The sequence below is a fragment of the Triturus cristatus genome, chromosome 7 (genome assembly GCF_964204655.1).
Source record: "Triturus cristatus chromosome 7, aTriCri1.1, whole genome shotgun sequence".
NCBI lineage: Eukaryota > Metazoa > Chordata > Amphibia > Caudata > Salamandridae > Triturus > Triturus cristatus.
Genome location: NC_140590.1, coordinates 1,656,325,910 through 1,656,350,910, shown reverse-complemented (window position 1 = coordinate 1,656,350,910; position 25,001 = coordinate 1,656,325,910). Strand labels below are relative to the sequence as shown.

The 25,001-nt window shown below is 46.1% G+C and overlaps 1 protein-coding gene across 1 annotated transcript in view; it reads right to left on the bottom strand.

The window, feature by feature from the left end:
- Window positions 1–12,116: 12,116 nt before the first annotated feature.
- MRGBP (MRG domain binding protein) overlaps window positions 12,117–25,001 on the bottom strand; it is an 84,942-nt gene continuing 72,057 nt past the window's right edge. Inside the window, exons 4-5 of the mRNA XM_085619723.1 lie at window positions 19,946–20,020; window positions 12,117–15,913 (exon numbers count right to left, since the gene is read on the bottom strand). Of these exons, the coding sequence (XP_085475849.1) occupies window positions 15,726–15,913; window positions 19,946–20,020 (263 nt within the window). The 3' untranslated portion in view covers window positions 12,117–15,725. The remainder of the gene's footprint in view (window positions 15,914–19,945; window positions 20,021–25,001) is intronic.

Sequence of the window (25,001 nt, the reverse complement as noted above, 5' to 3'; positions counted from 1 at the left end):
AAGTTTATACTGGTGGTGGTGGACCACGCCACCAGGTATCCTGAAGCTATTCCCCTTAGGACCACTACAGCACCTGTGGTGGCACGGGCCCTACTTGGAGTGTTCTCCAGAGTGGGCTTCCCTAAGGAGGTCGTCTCAGACAGAGGTGCAAACTTCATGTCGGGATATCTGACTGCTATGTGGAAGGAATGTGGTGTCAACTACAAGTTCACCACACCCTATCACCCACAATGCAATGGGCTTGTTGAGAGATTCAACAGGACCCTAAAAGGGATGATTCACGGACTACCTGAAAAGCTTCGGCGGAGATGGGATGTCCTGATACCCTGCCTCTTGTTCGCCTACAGAGAGGTCCCGCAGAAGGGGGTTGGCTACAGCCCTTTTGAGCTTCTGTTCGGACATCCTGTAAGGGGACCCCTTTGTTTGGTAAAGGAAGGATGGGAGAGACCTCTCAGAAAGCCGGCATCAAACATTGTGGACTATGTGCTCGGTCTCCGCTCGCGGATGGCGGAGTACATGGAAAAGGCGTCTAAAAACCTGGAGGCGAGCCAAGAATTACAGAAAGCTTGGCACGACCAAAAGGCTGTCCTGACTGTGTACCAGCCTGGACAGAAGGTGTGGGTGCTGGAGCCAGTGGCCCCAGCAGCACTCAAAGACAAATGGTCTGGGCCCCACACGATCATTGAGCAAAAGGGAGCGGTCACCTACTTGGTAGACCTGGGAACTCCCCAGAGCCCCCACAGGGTGCTCCATGTAAACAGGCTCAAGACATATGTCGACAGGGAGGGCATGGACTTGCTCATGGCCACAGATGAGGGACAGGAGGAGGAGAGTGACCCTCTCCCAGACCTGCTCTCTCAGAACCCTGACGATGGATCAGTAGATGGTGTTGTCTTTTGCGGCAGCCTCTCTGGACATCAACAAGAGGATTGTAAACAGGTTCTTCAATCCTTTCGACATATGTTCTCTCTGACACCCAGTCAGACCAAGTGGTGTACCCATGAGGTCGACACTGGGGACAGTCTGCCCGTAAAGAGTAAAATCTATCGGCAACCTGATCATGTCAGAGACTGCATCAAGACAGAGGTGCAGAAAATGTTGGAGCTGGGAGTCATTGAACCCTCGGACAGCCCCTGGGCTAGTCCCGTAGTGCTCGTGCCGAAACCTCACACCCAGGGCGGTAAGAAAGAGATGAGGTTTTGCGTGGACTACAGAGGCCTCAATGCGGTCACTAAGACTGACGCCCACCCGATACCAAGAGCAGACGAACTTATCGACCGGTTGGCCTCGGCCAACTACTTAAGTACGTTTGACCTGACAGCTGGGTATTGGCAAATCAGGTTAGCTGAGGAGGCCAAGCCCAAAACAGCATTTTCTACCCCGGGTGGGCATTATCAGTTCGTGGTAATGCCCTTTGGTTTGAAAAATGCACCTGCCACCTTCCAAAGGCTGGTGAATCGAGTTCTCACGGGGTTGGACGACTTCTGTGCGGCGTATCTGGACGATATCGCTGTCTTTAGCTCCACCTGGGAGGATCACCTGGTCCACCTGAGGAAAGTGTTAGAGGCCCTGCAGAAGGCAGGCCTCACTATCAAGGCCACCAAGTGCCAGATAGGGCAGACACAGGTTGTATACCTGGGCCACCTTGTAGGTGGAGGCCAGGTTCAACCATTGGAGAGCAAAATACAGGCCATCCAGGACTGGGCTCCTCCAACCACCCAGACTCAGGTTCGAGCTTTCTTGGGCCTGACTGGTTATTACCGGAAATTTGTCAGAAATTATGGATCCATTGTGACCCCGCTAAACGACCTGACAAGTAGAAAGATGCCAAAAAAAGTTCAGTGGACAGCAAGCTGTCAGAAGGCATTCGATGACCTAAAGCAGGCCATGTGCACAGCACCTATCCTAAAGAGTCCAGACTACTCCAAACCATTAATTGTCCAAACAGACGCTTCGGAGCTGGGTGTGGGAGCTGTTCTATCGCAACTGAATTTTGATGGTCATGACCAGCCCATAGCTTTTATTAGCAGGAGGCTGACCCCCAGAGAGAAGAATTGGTCAGCTATTGAGAGGGAGGCCTTTGCTGTGGTTTGGGCCCTGAAGAAGTTGAGGCCATACTTGTTTGGCACTCACTTCAAGATTCAGACCGACCATAAGCCCCTCTTGTGGCTAAATCAAATGAAGGGTGAAAACCCCAAACTACTTAGGTGGTCCATTTCCCTACAGGGGATGGACTTCACAGTGGAGCATAGACCTGGCACTGATCATGGCAATGCAGATGGGCTCTCCAGGTATTTCCACTTAGAGCAAGAAGACTCACCTGGTCAAGGTTAGCTTATTGTCCCAAAGTTTGGGGGGGGGGTCATGTAGGAGAGTAGGGTCTGCAATCCTATGATCACCCAGATTTTTTGCTTTTGCTTCATTGGTTTACGACTTTCTCCGGCTGTGGGCCTGCCAATCAGACCCACAGCCTAGCTGTTCTCTCTCGAAATTAACACACATGTACATTAGGTGCATCCACTAATTGGAACTGGGCCGCCTTGTCAGTCCCTGTCTCAGCATACCACAGGTATCCAGGGCATCGGTGTACCCAGGGCCTACCAGGGGCTGAAGCATGTATTATGCCACCCCTGGAATGGCCGCCCAAATCTGACACAACTGGCTGCACGACAGCTGGGGCCACGTGGTGTAATCACCCGTTGCTGTAGGTGTAGTATTCCTACACCTAAACCCTAAAATGGACACATGGATTCCTATCAGTCACTCCTATAGCAGGCCTTATCAATCCTGAAGGCAGAGTGCCGGGAATCATGTGGGACGGTGCTCTGGCGCGAGCTGAGCCCGTCGACGGCTTGTGGAACCAAGTCCTAATAGCCGTTCCATGGTGACGCGGGCCAACTACTTTTAATGCATTATAATCCTTGCGGTTATTTGCTAACTTTGGCATCACATCACCTACACATGTCGAGTAAGGTGTCATACGAATGGGAATACGAACCCCTCGCCAGTCCTGGCGACGGGGTTAGCATTCCCCCCTTTTAGAGGGACACGACATGGAAGTAACCTTGAACCCCGGTTAAAGTTGACTCAAGCCTCAGCATCACAAAATGGATGCTGCCACCAGACACAAGTCTGACCTCCTGCTGCTGGGGGACCTTACAGCAAGGGGAGCTTGGACAAAGGGTTTCCTGTCGAGGGCGGTGTTAGCACCATCCCAGACAGGGTTTGTGTATCCCAGGTAGGCAGGGCTGAAAGGAAGGTGATTGCAAGTGGCACCCCGGTGCTCACTGTGCATAGCCCGGCTCAAACCAGTTTCGGGGGCACACCAGCCCCTGAGCTGGCGCGAAGCCGGACAAAGGATAGGGGTGTAACCACCCCCCTCCTGGCTCCACCCATAGGTAGAACCTAGTCACGGGCCAGCCCCTTTTCTTAGAATAAAGGTAGGAGCGAGTCCCCTTCCCAAATTGGATAATCAGATAATCGGATAACTCCGAATCACGAACCACTTTCCACGAAAGGAACTCTTGACTATTTCTGATGACTCTCCCTTGTGGCTAAGGAGTAGCCACCCTGCACCAGCAGGCACCACCTAAGCGCTTGCGGTTTGCTGTACGTCTCCTACGGATCAAGACTGCCCAGCTCGACGAGACCCGAGTTCCCTGCCATCTCTGACCTTTTACCTACCTCATCAGCCCAGCTGAGAGTCGTAGGTGTGACGAGACCTGCGGGACCGGCTATCTTCAGAACCTGCACGACGCTTATCTAGCACGCCCACCGAGGGACCCTCGAGTGAGTGCACCTAGGGTTTGAGAAGCCCTAAAACCCTGAGCAGCTCCAGCATCGAAGTCTGTCTCCCCAGCATCCACGAGATCTGCGTGGGGGCCCTTCCGCTTCTTGCTGTTCCCAGCGTTGTCCGACCACTTGCCGACCGGCTTGTGGCCCTCTTCACGACGCTCCAAGATTATTTGCATCACCGGTCTGGTTGCTCCAGACTGGCTCTTGCTCCCCTTCAACAGAGGAGTACCACGGACCCTCCTGGTCCACTCCCGACGCCATCGGGACTCCCCCGCTTGGGTTGCCACTGCCAAGATCCGCTGCCCCTTCCTGGGCCCAGCATCATCGACAGCAGACACCTTCGTGGGACAGCTCGCCCTCCATCCTGGTCGCCGCCGCGCCTCCTGGTCCGAGGAACAGCCGAGTCAGACGTCACCCACTCACCTGGTCGAGGTGACTTCAGCCGGTACCCCCCTGGTACCCACATGATCGCTGGCTAGCGGTTGAGAACTGAGTCCCCTCTGCTTTCAGGTTTCCTTCATCACCGATCCAGGCTTGGATCGCTCTGAACATCGTCACTGGTCGCCTGCCAGCAACTTCTTCTTTCAGGCTCCTGAGACTACACGAGGACTCCCGACATCTTGCCGAACTTCACGCAGCCGCAGCCTCCGGGCTAGGTAACTCGAGCATCTCGGTGCTCCATCGCAGGTTCGCTCTACAAGTGTCCAGTTCCTTTTTCGTTTAGTCCCACTGATCGGAACACTCCGGAATCAGTACCTCCAGACTCTAACCATTCGCATTTCACTGTTAGTGTAGATGGTTTCTCGTGCCCCTCGGGCATTTGTGTAAATTGTGCAACTGAAGTATTTTCCTAAGAGTTTTGTAGTGTGCTTAGCTCCCTGACTCATAAAGAGCCAGGGTAGTCTTGTTATAAATAAATATCCTTTTATTTTCATAACAACTTGTGTGGAGTCCTTTCACTTGGTGTTCAAGGGGTATATGTGATGGTAAACAGCTGGCTTAACACGCCCTCTAGAGTTTAGCCTAAGACTGCTCGTATCCACGCTACTAGGATAGCTGGTCTATAAGGTTGACTTACAACCAATCATCAATAAGGGTCGTTTGGAATGATACACAGTGATCACTAGAATAGTGAGCACTACATATCAGGCCAACTTCTCACAGGCGTCATCAGAGGACGGCACCGGGAACGACACCATGGGGGTCGGCACAGGCGGAGGAGTCGTGAGGTCAACCAGGATCCAGGCCTGGATCCCACGGGGACCTGCGGCATCGGGACCAAAGTCGACGCCGAAGCCGCCGGCTCGCTAGGGCCCCCAGTCGGACCTGCGGGGCCCGGAGGCTCGACGGCGGAACGAGACTCCTCTTGGCCACAAGGAAGTCTCGAATCTCACCCGGAGTCGCATGAGGCCCAGGGACCTGAGGGTATGGGGCCGGATGCACTCCTGCGGCTCCAGCGGACATCAGTCCGTGACAGACATCACACGGCTTGAACCCAGGCATCCCTACCGGCACCAGGAGTCGAAGTTGACTTGAAAAAGATAGACAAAAATGTCCAAAAAGTTAGTCAAAAAATGACTACGGGTACGCTCTACCCGGATCTGCGCTTACTGGCACAGAAAGAAAAAAAAGAATTGACGTCAGCGCGTGAGGGCGGTGTCTAAGTACTCCGACGACATCATCCCAGCTATCATGACACCGACGCGGAGTTGCAGACGACACCTACCGGCGCGCAAGGGTACTACTGACGTAAAATCTTTCCGGATCCAGCCTGACGCCTGGGAATATTCTAAGGTAAGGAATCTAACTAACGTGTTTCTTTCAGATACTCCATTTACTATTGACAATGTGCTCTATAAGCTGCCTGCTACTCCACAAATGTATTTGCTACAAACTATGCTGTGGTGCTAATTCATATGCTCTGTACTGTGAAGTCATGCCCCTGCCCTTGTTGCACTGTTTCTCTGTACAATAAAATGCGAAAACCTTATAAGTGTTTAGTTATCCAGCACAATAGCCTTGGTGCAACAACATCAAGTGTTGCATGGCTAAATACTTATGAGGTCTCAAAGGCGAGACCTATTGGCTATGCCAATGCTTGTTTTGAGTGGGTGGCTCGTGCAGGTATGCCAGAGGTAGAGATGCTGCGAGTGCTTTTACAGGAGCCCCTGTGACATTGCACCTCTTCAAAATGTATCTTGGGTCTGGTGTAATACTTTTAGCCTCTATTCCCGTATTCTAGCACCAAATGCATCCTTAAACAGCCGGGGTTTACACTCCTATTACCCCTGCCGTCCTGTGACACTTTACCGGTCACGTGGGGGGGGGGGGGGTGTGTGTGTGGACGTGGTGGTGGATGTGATGGACGTGGTGGGGTGGGCGTGGTGGTGGGGACATGGTGGTGGACGCAGTGGTGGATGTGGTGGTGGTGGACGTGGTGGAGGACATGGTGGAGATGTGGTGCTGGATGTGGTGGTGGTGGACGTGGTGTGGACGCGATGGTGGTGGACGTGGTGGTGGAGCGAGCGAGAGAGTGAGTGAGTGAGTGGGGGGAATGAAGAAAAAAAAGCACGGCCCGCGCCAGATAAAGTACTGACACTGTTTGAGTTATTCCATGCACTTTATGCCCCGCAGCTGGTAGAAGGAAAGTAACATACAAACATAATGCAATGAATGTGATGGGACACTTTGGAGAGAGAACCGTGCACGAGGGAAAACTTATAATGTGATATTTTAGGGCTCAGTAGTGTCTGCCTTACATTGAGGTTATTGTTAATTGTGGTTACAAAGAAAATTGTAAGACGAACTGCTGTCTCTGTGCGACCTGTGACAAGAAAGAGAGCGAGAGACAGAGTGCGAGCGAAAGAGAGAGTGAGTGAAGGGGGGAATGGAAAAAAAATGTGTTTATTTACTGTGAATGACTAATGCTGAAACTCAAACAAGCAGCAGCTGTTTTCAAGCACACTCGTGCTTGTGGTGGCATACGCCTTGCGGGAGCGAGCAGCGGCCAATTTGTATGCGCACCACTGCTCGCTCCCGCAAGGTGGATGCCACCACAAGCACGAGTGTGCTTGAAAAGGAGCAGACCGATGGCTAAAGGCCCACCTAGAGCAGCGCATGCGCGCTGCCTAGGCGAGACCTAAAAACCCAGAGGGAGATCAGCTTCACGCCTAGTGGAGGGTGGTAAACTGTGACAGTGGTGCAACTTAAATACCAGCCCAAACTACACAGAACAAGCAAAGCGAGGCTGCCAATCATCCTTAGAGGGTTGTTCAGTAGGGTTGCCCTACTCCCTAAGAAATACGGGAAAATGCATGCAAAATTGAAGCGGAAAATTTTCACCGAAACAGTCTAAAAAGCCATTGTTTTTAACCCCTTAAATGGTGGTGGGTGGCTGTCATGGATATGTCCTAGTAACTTTTTTTCTCCAAAACATGTCGAGGCCAAATTTGCATTCTTTTACCCAACAGACACCCCCAAATAGCTATAATGTTTTTTTTAATTTACCCAGTGTTTATGGTTTCCCTCAGACGGAGCAGAGAAAAATAGTCGTAAAGTGTCAAATTTTTCTCCCCCGAAAAATTGTACTGAGCACAAACATGTTTTTTTCCTAAAAGCAATTCTAACAAAAGATCAGCTTTATTAAAACTGTCCTTTTCCCAGTTTTCTGAAACTGGCAGTTATTTATTTATTTTTTTCCATCACCGTTTTTGCAAATTTCTATTTACACCTGCTTGCAGATTGAGGAGGGAAGAGAGGTGAGAAACCCAGTGTTTACCCTTGTAGATCCCTTATGGTTTTCCTAAAGAAACTAATAGTTGAAATCATAAAGTGAAAGTAAGTAGGAAAACACTAAAAACATTACAAAACTTTCATTTATAAGTTTTTGCACTGTAGGCTGATCTGCAAATATATTCTTTGTCTTGACAATCCATATCTCCAACACAAGACTATATAAATGACGCTTTTCTCATCTGGTGATTCTCACATGCGGAGTTCCACACTTGGATCAACCCACTGGGACCTGGTACACAGTTCACAATTGTTCAGACAACAGGGAAATAACCTTACTATTAGGACTTTTAATGGGAAACAAGATATGCTACCTGGTTTTGAAAACCACCTATAAGGAATTCGTACAATACAGCAAGCCATCACTTGCAATGCTTGAGGGATATGTTGCCTCGCTGCCAATTCTTGCATTTGCGTAGGAACTGACTATTTTCGATCTACTTGAAAGATTCTGCCCTCCTTATTAGTATACTGCTAAATAGAATATCCTCAAGGAATTTACTTGAACAATCACGAAAAACGCCCTGGTTCTGTCCAAGAGGTTACTTTGACAGCACACTTGCCTTGAAGACAGAATCAGTTTTGGTTCGGCGTACAACTAGGCATGGGCGGTGACCTCTGCTCCGTTCGCACACTCCATTCCACATAGTGCAGAGTTTTTTCCCCACTCGCGAATGGTAAATGGCGAACGCGACTGCCGCTCGGGTAGAAGTTTGCACTGCACTCTGCTACTTGCGGAACTACACAAGAGTTTTTTTAAAGTTCGCAGAGTTCCACGTAGCGAAACTTCACGAACTACGCCCAGGCCAAATCAAAATGCTCATCACCAACAACTAGCTTACGGTATCTGATCAATCATTAATAATATTTTTATACTACTTAAAGAGACTGAGCAGAGATCATATTGCTCGATCATAAACAGATCCACAAACCAAGAATAATATCTCCTCAGGCTGGCACTTGCCACCTATTGTGAGATATTTCAAAAGCGGTACTTCTGCTTCTTGTCCATTCAGCACAAATACTCAACAATTCATATACACTAAGGGCCAGATGTACGACAGATTTCTGCATGCGCAAATTGGTTTTAGACCCATTTGAGCATTCAAAAAAACCTATGGCCCATGTACTAACCCTATTTTGCGAGTCGCTATTCAAATAGCAATTCGCAAAATAGGGTTAGCGACTCACTATTCGGAAGGGGCTCTCCAAGGGCGTCCCTTTCTAATAGCGAGTCTGTACCCTATGTAAGAATGTTTTGCCACCGCAATTGCCATCGCAAAACACTTGCAGTTTACCACCCACTTCAAGAGGGTGGTAAGGCATTTGCAAACGGTAAAGGGTTCTCAGGGGACCCCTTCCCCTTTGGGAATGCATGCAGAATTATTTTTAGGGACAGACAGTAGTCCCAGGGACCACTGACTGCCCTTAAAAAATGAAACTTCAAAGTTTTTTTTAAAAATGCATCCCATTTTCCTTTAAGGTAAAACGGGCTGCATTTGGAAAAAGAAAACAGCTTTATTTAAAAGCAGTCCCAGAGATGGTGGTCTGCTGAGCCCAGCAGGCCACCATCCATGGGAGAGACAGCCATTCCAAATGGGGTCGCAAATTGCGACTGCCTCATTAATATGCATGATGCATGCAATCTGCGACCCCATTGGAAATCGCAAACAGTGTCTGAGACACTGTTGTACATTGTGATTTGCGATTCGCAATTTGCGATTCGCAAATCACAATGGTCGTACTCTGGCCCTAGGATCAACAACCAACATATACTTTTCAATATTAACTTTTAGCATATGTTACATGCTAAGGCCTCCTCACTGCTTTACTATCTGCCTAATTTTGGGTAAGCCTTCTACAATAGTCCTGTAATTCATTAAACTCGTGTCCAACCTTTTTATTAAGGTGTTATTCCTGGCTCTTTTCCCAGATCCAACATTCCTGATACAAACCAATTTAAACATTGGCAAGTCTATTACCCTCACTTATGCCCTTAAAATACATTTTTACGGCGTTGCCTGGCTCTTCCAAAATTGTTTTCTTTTTCCACACAATGCTACGGACCAATGGCCTGATCTCCCTATCACTTTCTTCTTATGAAGCCTGCACCAAAATAATTATTTAAGGTTTGAAACTTGAAACATGTGAACTACTTAGGCTTTTGGACTACTCGGTTTTAAAGCAACACTATCATGTACAAATTATGTCATAACCCGTATTGTCTGTTTAGTCAAAACTGAACTAATTGCAGCAACTGTCTCAATTTGTTTTGTTCACAGTTTATATCCCCCTTCTTTCCACTAGCACTATTCACAGAGCACGGTCATCAACTTTATCATTTACTGAAGTACTATATGTTGGTTCTGATTATCAATGTTTTAACTATTGGCCAAGCTGATGTCCTTAAATACAAAACTGGTTATTCTATCAGATGTTTGATGATCGTCAATTTGTAATTTTAAGTACTGAAGATTTTTTGGGAACAGATATGTGTAATCAATCAATCAATCAATCAGTCTTTATTCGATTTTTCGAGATATGTGTAATGTAATTCATTGTTCTAAAATTAATTCCGAAGGAACCAGTGTTTTTTTTTTTAAACACATTTTTTTTATTGTTTTCGTACCAACAACTCAGTACAGTTCCCAACAGCCCCCCCCCCCCCCCCCAAAGTAATCTTTTACATTCAGCATTGCCCCCAAGTATGCAGGAGAAAAGTCACCCTTCCCGCGAAACCCCCTTCCGAAGGAACCAGTGTTACGTGTATTTTCAGTTACTGCCCATGTTCCCCATATACAGGGTTGACCCTTTTTTTATACCTCCAACTGACCTGTGGTTTACAATGATTTTTCACTGTTTCGACCACACTTCTATTCAGAAGATAAAAATGTAGTTAATGAACAATGGGTTTGAAAGAAAGCTATTTATTTCTGAAATGTGCCCAAAAATCTGAGTTTAGCAATAGGGGTTTTTCGTACCATTCTGAATTTGGAGTTATCTGTAATATACAGTCATTAGAGGATTTTTTAAAAGAAGTGTTTTTGTTGCACATTGACTTATACTTGAATGGAAATAATGTATAAAATGTAATAGATATTCAAATCTACATTCTCATACTTCTCAAGATACAAAATGGTACCCCACATGTGTGAGTGAGCTGATCTCACTGGTTAAGAAATGCCCAAAACCACACCATGGCTACGGCAAGAAGTTTGAATTGAATTACGTTGATATTTCGGATGGGGCTAGCTATGGCATGTGGGCCCAGGGTTGGTCAGGACCCAGAGAAATCTATCACTCTCATACTTTTTGGGAAATCAGACATTCAGGGGAGTTCAGGTTGAGGTGGATAACACTACTTTTTGTCACTCAGAATGCTCTATAAACACCAAACTATTTCTAAGATTACAAAATGTTCTCACATTTCCTTGAGGGAAAGTTCAGGAATATGTACGGTTTGACAAAGTACTACCATCCAGTGTTCCAACTTCTGATAAAAGTGGAACCCCACATGTGTGGCTAGGCCTATCTACAACTGAAAAGGCCAAATAATGCACATTGGAAACAAAGATTTTTCCTTTGAATTTGAGTAATTCTGGAGAACCCTGTAGCCACACTACCTTGGTCTACCCCGAGCATTTCGTTTTCTGAAACGTTTGGCGCTGGTAGGAGCCGGCCAAACAGGGGACCACATAGTGCATCACTGCCCCATGGAAATCGAAACTGGTGTTTTTAAGACATACTTTTGATGTTAGCAGGGCATTCTAGGTAAAAAAAAAACAAATTAGTGGGATCCAATCATCCCATACCACCCTGGACTTCCCCTGGTATCTAGTTTTCAGAAATGTCTGTGGATAGAAGGCATTATTCGGCACGGGCTGACATGGGACCACAACACAGCAGTCATACCGTAAATAAACTCAACACTAACTAAGCAAAGTAGCAATTTCAAACCTTTCCTCTATCATGCAAAAACCACATCCATACATGCGGGACATAATTTTAGTCAGGAGATTGTGGGAAGATTGAATTGAGTGCTTGGTATTGCACTTTTATTGGTACCCTCACGTTAACCTCTTTGGTGTGGCCGTCAACCAGCAGTTCAGAGCCGCACTACCAACCTGAGGGCGTCCACTGGCAAGAGGCTCACACTGGGGAGGGGTTTGAAAGGAAACTCTGGTGGAAGCACCAGAGGTTTCCTTTTAATTTTTCAAAAGGTGAGGGGCAAAGTGGAATACCTTCTGCTTTAGCCTCATTCTCTCTCACACTGCGATGGCCGCATGCTGTACAGTGTGTAGAGGCCAAAGATAGAAAGTAAAATTAGTGGGCGTCGTTAATGCCTACTGGTTTCACATTTTGATCGGTGCAGGAACATAAACCTGCCTTCCCTGCAACTATCAGTGTGGGAGAGGCAGTGCTGGAAAAGGGAAGATGTCCCCTTTCTAGTTCTCTCTCTCCCTCTAGCGGCTACCTTCGTGGGAATTGCCCAAAAAAACCCTCTACAGACTGACACTCACTTCGCAATGTTTGTGGCACCTAAAGGTCTTTATTTGCAGAACAATTAAAGCCTACATAATTAAAACAAAGTCATTATTGCTGTACAGTGGAGGTAAATGTTCTCAGTGGCAAAAGTTATTGTACTTGACGAAAAGGTGTTACTTTCCTACCTTTGTAACTGTCTTGTGCTCCTTGATTCTTCCAAGATGTTTAATCCTATTAAATGTACTGTGCATCCTCTCTGGTGATTTACATCAGTGATGAGGACTGCTCTTCCGAGATAACCATGGGTATATACAAAGAACCTCACTCAAGTAAAAGCGCACGAATGGTGAATTATAAGCCAACCTCGACATTCATCAGTTTTGCTAAGTGCTCGAGACCAAATTCTGAAAAGGCTTCCCTCATTTCGTGGGTTCTTAGGCACACACATTGGAGAAATAAACTGTGAGATTTTTCTGTCTATATTCAGTGGCGTAACGTAGCCCCCAGCACTGCAGCCCCCCCGAGCTGCAGGGTCCCCTCATCACAGTACCCTGGCCTGAGCGCTCCTGATTGAGTCTGCAGGTGGGGGGACGGTCTAAAGTTTCGTTACGCCACTGTCTATGCCAGCGGGGCGACCTACAACTTATCAAGGTCTGGAACCAGAAAAGTTAACCTGAATACTGCAAAATTCAAACCACCCGTTATCCTATGTGGAGAGGATCCCCTATAGCAGATTCAAAAACTCACATTACACGAAAATTTGACCAGTTGCCTCCTCCCTTCACAACCACAAGTCACACCTTCCCTTCTCTCCACTGGAAGAGAGATGTGTATTTTAACAGTGTGTTTATACCAAACATTTGAAAAAATTGAACCTAGGAGAAAAAGTTAATAGTTGTGAAAGCAATACTGTCACTCAGGCAGCACAAGGAAGAGCTGCCATCTAGATCACATTTGCAATTAGAATTAATGCAGTAACATAGCAAAACCAACAAATCTCTTGCCATTTCATAAAAAATTATATAAAATAGGAATTAAAAATGAAACAGTAACCAAACAAGTCATGTATTATGTACACACTTAAAGTGAAGCAAGACGAGGCAAGCAGTCTGCCTTGTGCGATCTTGCCACCATACAACCAACGACTTGAAGAGATCTGCATCAACTGCATTACGTACACATGCACACCTTTAGTTCTGAGCATCAGCCAACAGGTATTTGGACTAACTATGGAAACAGAACAGTTTGCTTTTGCCTTTAGGGTATGACCAGCCTCTGCACTGGAAAACAGAAAAATGGATACTAAGTTACAGTTACTCAGAAACACTGATTTTCAGAGGTCTTAAAATACTAAGATCAGTATTTTCAGTTGTCTTAAATTACTTCCTCCCGTGTGATCTTGACCCTTTCGTCTTGTAAACCTGCTCGACCATGTCACCGTTAGTTTTCTATAATACAACAAGCCACTACCAGACTCTGGGAATCCTTGTCCCAGAAGCAGCATCTTCAGTTGTAAGTCACCCTTGATCGTTCATTTACCTTTTACTTTCCTCTTCTCATCACGAGTGAAATGAATGCCAGCACAGTGTGTCAGGCATATGACATTGAGGAAACACAGAGCGGCTTTTTCCTGAAGATATGGGCAGTGAGGCCCAAGGAGATCCAAGCGATCAAGGTAAAAATCACACAATGTGATCAAGTGAGAAAGTCAGAATTAGGGCATCACTAACCCCATTCTGCAACCAACACCAAACACTTCTCCAGTACCTTTTTTTGTTAACCAAGTCAAGCCCACAAAAAACAAGAGATACAATGCTATTCACACAGTTTAGAGCAAGGAACTCATGGGACATGCAAATCTTGTATGCAACAAATAATCTACAGACTGCCAGACGTGATGGACGTTTGTCTTTCAGAATCATCACAACCGTAGTCAGGCGTAAGACTCAATTCTCTTATTTGGGCAGTGCAAAATCTGACAGCTCTTCTCCGGGAGAGAAATCTCCTCATGGAATCGCTGCTGAAATACTCCTGACTGTGAATCTCACGCATCCACATCCACCTCATACCCACCTTTGAGGGTCGTTTCTTTTGAGATATTCACCATCATGTGTATGTGTGTAGCCATTAGCTGGGCCAGTTAGCTGCAGAAGCTACCAGACCATTCACTGATGGGTTTCATCGACTTGGTAATCATTCCACGCTCACAGTGATAATCCACAAGCGGTGCTGGGGATAGATTCAAATAAAGGTGTCTTCTCCTCAGTATAGCAATCCTTTGCTGGCCTCAGTAAGGCACACATCACCATCCCTTCCTTTATTTAAAGTGTTTTTGAGTTGATGCGTGAAACCAAGAAATCCTTTAGGAATCAGACAAAATAAATTTGATATATAGTTGGTATGTGTACAAAACTGAGAAAATTTGTCATCTTCAAAGTGGAGCACAAACAGAAAATTCACAATATTTCCTTAAAACTACATGGGAATTCACATCATTAAGGCAGCGTGGAACATCATAACATTTTGCAAATTTGTATCCTGAACGTCCTGCCATCCTTTCTTTCTGGCAAATAGCGAACGCTGGTAGTATTTTATTGACTGGGTTAAGTCCTTGTTTTGGTTTGTAACTTGCTCTTTTATACAAGGAAAGTTCGGAAATTCAGCTGCAAAAGAGATTTCATGTTTCCCATGTCAGTGGCAAAAATGGAATGGAGGTCCAAGTGCATATGTCACAGAAGCTGAAGAGGATAAGACCAAACCTTGCATATGTAGGCCGTTCTGTTTGGGTTTTTTGAAGTTGAAAAACACAGTTTACAGTCCTCGCCAGGTAGGGGAGACATTTATAAAAGCTGTTTAAGAGCAAGATTTAGGAATGAAATTACTTTTTAAAGCGAATTCCAAAACTAAGTACAGAAAATATATTGTAGTGCCAAAGCAGAAGACTCAATACATAGTGTACAGTACCAATGCCTCCAAGATTGGAGATTTACTGTTACATGCAGGTGGACAGAGGCCGTAACTCTTGCAAGAGACAGGGTATCTGTTCAGACCCTAGCATGAAGTGGGCACATCCATAGACTACCAAAATATTTTCTAGTGCCTGCACCAGCTTTGCCTCAAAATCATGCCTCCAATGTAATACAGCACTCATGTTAGAATTAGTGTTTTATCATCCATTCAAAGCCTGATGCATGAGTGAGGTGCTCATTTTTGCAGCTTTTGAGGAAGGGTGGTTGCGTGCAAGTCTGGAGCTAGACCAGCATGTGTACAAAAATGGAACGAAGTTAATCACGCCCAAAGAACTGCACTACTGCCTGGTTGATGGAGCGATATAGCATAACGGTGTCTGATCTAGCTAAGATGATGCAGCTAGGTCTCTCTGACTATCAAAGAAACCATACGCTTCCTTCTATATTTCTATAGTACACATTCAGTAAGCAAATTTCCTGTGTTGCTGGGAACAGCCAAGTTACTTTCTCAGATATATAGTTCCATCACCTGTGACATCGTGCAGCTGTTTGATCCTCTTTACCTGGCTTAGCATTCCGATGCAAGGTTCTGATTATAGTTAAGAAAACATTCTTTACGTCAAGGCATGGCAGCCATACCGAGCAGTATTAAGCACAATAAATTTGCTCCGGCATCTCCCCACATTATGTCCTGCGACGTTTGGCTGCACTCGGGCTGGAAGGGTTGCTGTTAGCATTGAGCGCTTTGTCCGTCACTCTATTCCGTTTCCTCTTGTCCCCACCATCCTTGGAACTAGAGTCAGACGAGGTTCTTTCTTTTTCTTTTACTGGCTTTTCCGATGTTTTCACCACATTTACAGTGGGTAAGAGAGCTGAAAAAGTAGACAAAAACAAAATAATTCGAAATGTCGAGGTTCATACACATGGTATTCAAGCACAAAGGCACTAGCGTAGCATGGCAGGGGGTGTTCGAACTCCAGGATTGGCTTGTTAATAACTGTGCCCAGGGAGAATGTGGGTACCTGGGTGCCATGGCACATTGGCAGGAAGACTACCTTTGCTCTCACTGTGGGTCTTGCACGTGGTGCAGATGGGTGTGTGTTGCTGGCCTGGTGTATGGGATGTGGGAGCTGTAGGATTTGTGCATCTATGTTTACAGTACAGAGACCCTTCAACGCTTCACTGGTTTCCAAAATGGCACAGGAATGAAATGTTATAAAATGCTGGCTCAATTGGAAGTAGGAGAGAATGACAGAACTACTGCAAGCCTTGTGTTACAAGGATAGGAAAGAGAAGCAGTTATGCAGCAAGCAATGGGTACTGTGGAAGATGCATGCATGGCATTGTTTTTTTTAATAGTCCTTGTCTGAACGTTACTTAACTGTGGCTGTAAAACGTGCAAGGATGTTAACACTTAGCATAGGATACACCCTATTCCAGCAGAAACTCTAATGCCTCGAATCTTAGCATATGCCTGACACAGTAATAATGCAATATGCAAATGAGAAGTATAACCTTAAGATGAACTAACATAGATCAACCAGCTAGACTTCTTAATTTAATATATTTTAAAAAGAACTTACGAAAGCTGTATAGGCATCTTAATCCCTTACATTAACCAAGAAAAACAATTTATAGGTGAAAGGGCAAACCATGCTTTTTAAACAGACTCTGCAATGGTATTTGTAACTCCAGACACTTTGCAACTCGAAAAATATGTTCAAGCGCATCTCTGTACGGACAATATTCATTACAATCACATTTTCACAAATGGTACCCAAGACCATTCTCTGGTGTAACAGCCCCAATTCCAACCTTTATCATCTTCCTTGTGGGGATTACTGTGTAAATAAGATTCTACATCAAAGTTTGTATGGGACGGTGTTGGAATTGGCCCTTTGTGCAGGGTCATCCCTGAAGTTTTTGCCTTCCTCCTAGCCTTTTTTCTGACATGGTGTTGGTGGTTTTAGGACTCTGGGCACTTTAGCACTGCTGTCAAGTGTAAAGTGCATGTGCTCTCTGTGGTAAACATGGTAAGATTAGTCTACACCTGTTTGGCGTATTTAATTTACCTGTCCCTTGTAAAGTGGTATCTCAGATACCCAGGACCAGTAAATTAAATGCTACTGGTGGGCTTGCAGCGCTGATTGCACCACCTACCAAAGTATCCTTTCAAACCTGTCTCAGGCCTCTGCAGGGTATGTGCACGCAGTGTTACTGCCGCCGTGACGTGACACCTAAAGTGTGTGCCACGTCTGTGACCCCCCCCCCCCCTTTTACTGCATGTCAGTCACCCCTAAGGTAGGCCCTAGCTAGACCTATGGGCAGGGTGCATTGTAGGTAAAAGGTAGGACATGTACCTTAAGTGTGTAGTGACAAACAGACATTTTGGTTTCTCACTGCTGTGAGGCTGCCCTCTCTTAGGAATGCATTGGGGAATCCCTGATAAGTGTTTCAGTGGTAATTCCTGATATGAGAGGAGCAGCATGGTTAAGTTTGGTATGTTCGGAATAGCAATAATAAATGATGCCCCATGGTGTGCGCAGATTTATTATAACTATTTTAGAAATGACACTTTTAGAACTTGGCATTTCTGTGTGCTATGTGTCTGCCTGCCTGATATGTATTGCAGGTCTGGTTCTGGAGTGACAGGGGCTGGTGAGGTGTGTGTGGCTCCAGGGTGAGTCAGCGCTAGACAGAATAGGAGATCTGCATTTGGAGTAGTGGGTGGAGTAGTCCCATGACCCTGAATAGGTCTGTGCCTGCTTGGGTGAACGCTGGTTCCGGCCCCCTGTGGTGTGTCTGATAACCGAGCCCCCACCTGCCAAAAGGGAAGAGGAGCACGGTAAACAGAGTGCTCCAATACCCCCCAGAACTAGTTGAGACTGGTTCCCCCCAAGCCCTGTGCCAGGGCAGAACAAATAAGAAATGTTGTATAAATATTGGGGCTGCAACCCCATGAAAGGGTGAACTGGGAGGGTGCTTCCTTGTGCTTGGGATACTTGCTGCTGGCTGGGCTCCAGAAGGAACCGCCCTGTGGGACTGCATACCTGCTGGAGGGCCCTGTGAGCTGGCCTGCCTGGGCCCAGCCTTGTGCCCGTGGAGCTTTGGAGTTCCTGGCTCCTAGCGCCTCGTGAGCGCTGCCCCGGGTTTCCAGGTGGAGCGGGAGCCCACCCCGCATTTGTGTCCTTTGAAGGTGGGAGCCTACCCAGCATTGTGCGCACTTCGGAGAGGTGGCCAGCGGGAGCCCACCCCGCAGTTGTAGGGAGCTACCAAGATCGGCACACACGAAAGTCAGGCACCCATGCCTGACTGTGGGCGGGGCCTGGAACATTCCCCTTCCCTCGAAAGAGGAAACACGAGTCCCCGGAGATCAACAGGAGAAGACCGGGTGAAGGCAGGAGAGGTCCCATGAACAGGACCCACGAGGCACATTGTCGGTGCCTTACCCTGCGCTGAGGCGGAGACAGAGAGCAGCAGAGGGGAGCCCCGGTGAGTGGGGTTCAAATTGGACCGTGTCTGTGTCTCTGCTACACAGCTGCACCGCGGGCAGCTGCAACGAGGGGCCCCTTTTGTTTTAGAAGTCCCGGAGTGGGGCTTCAGTGGCATTGTTGGTGCAAGTGCCTGTTTTCCTCAGCTGCCCCGCAGAAGAGCGGGCAGCTGCAACATGGGGGCAATTTTGGTTCCCTGAGGGGGACTTGCGAAGCACAATAGTGCCAGTGCTTAATTTCCCAGCTGCGCCGCAAGAGCGCGAGCAGCTGCAACACGGGGGTATTTTTCTTCTCTTGATGAGGAAGGGGTGAGTTGCACCCCCATGCCCCAGTGCGCTACGCACAGTGCTTTTGCTGCATTGACAGCTAAAGGGCCAGTGGAAGGCCCCAGTTAGAGCCCTGACATTTGGAACAAAGGGCATTGGGCCCCAGAGGAAGGCCAGTTGACCTGGGGTCATGTTTGGACATTTTTTGTGTTCTGGTGGGAGCGCGAAGAGGATTAATGCTCCGTGTTAGGTTTACTATGGTGCCTTACTAATGCGCTATTGCATAATGTGGTTATGCTTTGCTTATGATGTTTATGCATAATGTGTTTTATCCCTAATGTGATGCAGGCATAATGCGTTTATGTTGCTAGTGATAATGCTGAGTTCATTATTTTACCAGTAGTTACTGGTTGTGTTTTACATTTTCTACTTGTGCTTCCTAAAGGTTCTTACAGTGGCCTGATTGGCCCTGTCATGTATATAATCCCCTGTAAATTACTACCTGGTGCCAGTTGGCACAGTGTATATGTGTGGTTATGATCTAATGTATTTTGGATAATACAAAGGCTTTTTTTTTTATATAACCTTGTGTGGAATTTCTTTTGTAGTGTGCCTAGTGTGTTGCTGGTGTGTGTGTGTGTGCCTAGTGTGTTGCTGGTGTGTGTGTGCCTAGTGTGTTGCTGGTGTGTGTGTGTGCCTAGTGTGTTGCTGGTGTGTGTGCCTAGTGTGTTGCTGGTGTGTGTGCCTAGTGTGTTGCTGGTGTGTGTGTTGCTGGTGTGTTGCGTTGCTGGTGTGTTGTGTTGCTGGTGTGTTGCTGGTGCGTGTGTGTGTGTTGCGCAGGCGGGCTTATCTGGGATAAGCCCGCCTGCTCGTGCCAAGCTACCAAGGGGGTGAGCAGGGGTTATCTTCAGCGTGTAACTCCCTTGCCCTGACTAGGGTGGTGGTTTCTGCCTGGCTTAGGCACAAGCACTAGCCAACCAGAAATTCCATTTCTAACAGACAGCATATAAATATTCAGCATTTCACAGTTGCATATAAATTCTGGATCAGATGCTTATCCTAATATTAGAATCTGTGCTCTAAGACCATTAGAAAAGCCATCTCAACATGCTGTTCGTTGCTTCGTGCTTACACAGTGTAAACATACCTTCTTCTATGATTGCATGCACTTCCGCCTCTTCTTTTATCTCCTCCTTCACCTCTTCTTCAGATGCCACTTTCCCTAAAATACAGGTATAAGTTAAAGTACTAAACAAAAGTGGGATCAATTAAAAAGAACTTTCCATCTCTGCACAGTATCACGGGAGGAATGCCATTTCACATTTCCGCTGGGCATTGCACGTAGTCTGTGCCCGACTTTCTGGCTCTATGCTAGCAATTTAGAAGTCTGGCATTAACAGCATAAATATCACAAGCACTATAAAAAAACAATATGTCTGATATTGGGTGAGAGCCTTTTGGCATTTTAAATGCTGGTTTTATTAAGGCATTTGTAAAACTATTTGTGGAGGAGCTGCCAGTATCTCATCATATAACAAAAATTGGCTTAAAGAAAAAATAAATGTGGGTCTCAAAAAGCGCATGTAGCCATGATACTCTTTGGGCACTGAAGGGAACTCGTTTGTGTAAAGACGTGCTCCTTGAGAAAGAGCAGATTTCCATCACTCACAGTGAAGTTACTGGTCTGATCCATTAACTTATGCTGTAGAGGCTGGAAGAAAAATGTGACTGACAACAGCCGAGCAATGGATGAAGAGGATCGGACTGAAAGCCCAATAAGAGTGTGCTCTCAGGGACACATGCTCACACATACACACAATTAAAGTGCACTTATGATCACCTAAAAACCACTGAAATTCACCAGTTATGGTTCAGTAGGCTAACCATAACTTTCACCTGTCACACACTTCTATACTACCTTCCATATTGCATGACATGTTGAATGACATAATTGATTATATCATACAATTATGCCACTATTCTGCTAGTGGACATGTGCACTGAGTTAGCAAAAAAGCCAGACCTGCGCACAGTCCTCTCTGAGCAATCAGCCCATAATACATATAAACCTTTTGACAATGAGCAGCAAATATTGGCCACAGATTTGCAAGACCCTATGGATACCCCTCCACAGTGGGTTAACGTGCACAACTCCAGTTGTCTCGTAGGGGAATCTCCACTGAAGTCATAAGCGTTTGAATAGTCCCGCCCACGTGAGGGGCTCCCAGAGCACTTTCTATATAACATCTTCTAAGTGTAGAAATGTGTCTTTCTTCAGGAAGGCCTGTAAAACACTTTTAAAAAAGAACATATTATGCAACCTATAATCACAGCAGGATACAGTGGGGATTTTCTTCAGATTGTACTTCAAAAAAGAAAGAAAAACTTGTGTGTGTACACACACACACACACACACACACACACACACACACACACACACACACACACACACACACACACACACACACACACACACACACACACACACACACACACACACACACACACACACACACACACACACACACACACACACACACACACACACACACACACACACACACACACACACACACACACACACACACACACACACACACACACACACACACACACACACACACACACAATGAATTGTTTGGAAATGGCTAAACTGGTACTGACTGGGTTGTAATTGTCAAACAGTTGGTCCTATTAGTCATGTTGCGTGTCTTATCTAGATAAAACTTCAATACAGGCTTCATATCCAGGAAAGGATGCTGAAAAATTGTTGGTAAGGACTTCTTCTGATTGACAGACATTCGACAGACTGTTGGGGAGGTGGGAAGTTCTCATGATTATATTGTTAGAGTGAAAAACTGTGAATGGTTTGTGAGAACATAATGCCTACATTTCGCCAACCCTATGAGCTGGTGCGATTACTATTAGGAAAACGGTTTCCCATGAGAAATACTCCAGGGACTACTTATGAATGGGTTCGAAAGGATCATGCACAAGACAAGAAAATTACTATGTTATGCTCCGAGGGAGGGAAAAGGACACGTAATGGGAGGAAAACCCTTTAAAGAATCCTCGATAATGGACAGTTTGAAAAAAAAGAGGCTTGTGAAGGACATTTCCTGTAGGCAGTATGGGCCGACAAGTGAACCGTTATGGAAGAGACTTGCAAGCTATATATTACGAAAAGGCGCAGGTAGGGAAGAAAGACATTGTACTGGCACACCTAACGGTGGACGTTCTTGGACGAGCCCCAGATGCAATATGCCCTTCACTTGAAGGCATATACTCAACAGGAGGAGGGCCGTTTTAGCCTCCTTCAGGATGTCCAAGCCATTTTTTTAAAACTTTATTTTCCCTTTCGTCAATCACAAAACATTAAACAAATGTGTGTCACCAATACAGTGTTATACAGCTTCATGATACATCCGTATCTAAGATCTTGCTAGTCAGTTGTCTACCATAGAGTTACCAGGTATCGAAGAGTATATAGTATACAATATGTAGTGTTAACACTAAAGAGAGTGATACCTATTAATAACATCCCACCCATGCAATAAAAACCTTGAACACACGTGCCTTATGAATACAGAATTGACATATGTATAAATGACATTCAATAGCAATAATACCATTGGGCATGAAAGTCTACAGAAACCCGACTACCCCACTCCTGATGGAATTCTACCCTGTTCCAGTTGTTGATCTAAATCGTGATGTAATGTTTCAATATATGACCAGTAGGGACCCCATATGTCCTTGGGGCGGGATGAGCTAGGCATCGTACTCGCGAATAGTTCACTATTTACATTGCAGTATGCCAGACTGTGTAGCCAGGTCTGGACAGTTGGAGCGGACCTACGTCCCCAATGAACGGCCACTTCTCATTTCACCAGCAGTAGTCCCCATGCTGCAAACCGTCTGATTTATTTAGGGAAGTTCACAGTATACCCCAGCAAGGCTATCTCAGGTGTAGGGGTCAAGGAGACATTGGTCATTTTCCCTAGTGTACGATGTATGCCCTCCCAGTAGTGTTGCAGTTTCGGGCATGTCAGGAGAGATGTGCAAAATCTGCGTGAGGGGCAGAGCATTTGCGACAGTTGTGTGGCTTGAAGGGGTCTATCTTGCGGGCTAGTGCTGGGGTGAAGTATATGCGGCGTACAAATTTAAAGTGCAAGAGTTTGTGTCTACTGTTCAGCGAGACGTCCTGCGTGACCGAGCAGCATTTGGCCCATTGTGCATCCGTAATTGTCGTACCCAAACCCACTTCCCAGGCTCCACGGACCCTACTGTCGTCTAGAAGTCCAAGCCGTTTTGTGGCAGATTCAAGTGTCCATACTGCACAAGCTCAGGAGCCATTCCAGACCGGGTGCCGTACTAATCTCCGTTTTACATTCTATGCGCGCCATCTTGTCGCCAGTGTGGCTGCAGAAAACAGAAGAATTTGAAAGATTGAGTATCATCTGCTGAGACACTGGATTAGGAGTCATAAGACTGTCTTCGTAAAGCTATTCCTGTGACGCCAACAAGAAAGAATCAGTTGCAGCACTGATGACCTTATTGGGCACCATTAAGTCCATATAGATTTTTTTTAGGAAGACTTCTCATTGGCCCCTGGGAAGATCACCTGCCAATTTCTGAATAGATTACGAAAGCGCTGTCTCATAACTGCCTAGGAGGGGAGCTGGACCGGAAGATTTAATGGTGGGTGCGGCTGTGCTATCGACTTTACAGCAGACTGAGTCCAGCTACTTGTTCTCCTTATCAGGAGGTACAGAGAAGGCAGAAGTAGTTGCATGATAGCGAATATGATCCGAGAGACCAAGAATCCGGAGCAGAGTACAAGAGACTCTGAAACATATATCGCAGAGGCGGGAATGCAACACAATTCCTGTGTTGGTTTGAGAGGACCGGCACTAAAAGGCACAGTGGTCTCAACGTTGATCATGGTATGTTGAGCATTGCAGCACCGCTTACCAGAACTATCTGGAAGGTTAAGCGCCTCAAAACATTACTGAAACTAAAGCATCTGTAATGCCATCCACCGAAGAAATGTGAGACGGTGGAGAATCTGACCAAAGTTGGTGTATATCTCCGTGTAGAAGTGGAGTCATTTATCATGATCGATGCCTAGATCTTGTGCACCATCTGGCTTTGATCGAGATACATGACTTCAGTGGCGAAAACAACTAAGATATGATGACGCAAACAACTGCATTTTCTTGGGAGAAGAGTCTTCCTAGGCAGAGGTATTGGCGCTAGAGTGGCGCTGAAAGCAGATTGTAGAGGCATAGATTTTTTTTATGTCCTCGACGCCGATAAGGTTTGAGGTCAAACTTTGTGGGCGCTTCAACATTGATATATCTCTATGCAGACTATCATCTACATCTAGAAGATGATATGATCCTCGACCTTCTTTAGCAAAGCCTCGACATCGATATGTTGCGACCTCGATGGCTCATGACGTTGATGCTCATGATGTAGAAGCCCTCTATGTTGAAAGGAAAATATGTTGTGTTTGGTCTGAAAATCTCATTTTGGAACTTCCATGGCCTTCAGAGGTAAACGGTAGAGGCCTGGCAGAGGACTGACCCTCTCCTTGCTCTTCATAGGTAAACAGTGGAGCCCTGGTAGAATACTGACCCTCTGCTCGTTCTTCAAAGGTAACTGGCTCCTACCTTCAGACAAAGTGTGCTTGTCTCTTTTCCTCAGGGTGCGCTTGAAAACTTCTTGTATGCTAAACATCTTCAGGGACATGCTGCCTAGAAGGCAGGGAATGAAGACTTCAGATTTGGCTTCTTGCTCCCCCACGCAGGTCACTTAGTCAAATAAAGAAGGCACTTTATTTGACTAAATACCACCATTTTCGGTCAGAAAAGGCAGAACCTGCAAGGGAGAGATGAAAAACGTTGAATGAAGTTTTATTAAACAAAAACCAATAGTGATTTTTGAAAACAAAAAAACTAAAAAGGCTGAGCTCAGTGCTCCAAGAGCCTGTCACCAGGAGCTGGAACAAAGAATTGAGGCAGCTGCCACCTGCTAGGCATGATGGGATACTAGTGTTCTCTGGGTCCTTAAAAGAACAGACACGGTTTAAAATTCACATAATAGCAGACTATGGGGCTACACTGTTTCTGCTATCCTTTATCTTCTACTTTAACAAAAAGGGTTTGTGAAAGAGGTTTAAGCTCTTTATGCTATTTTTA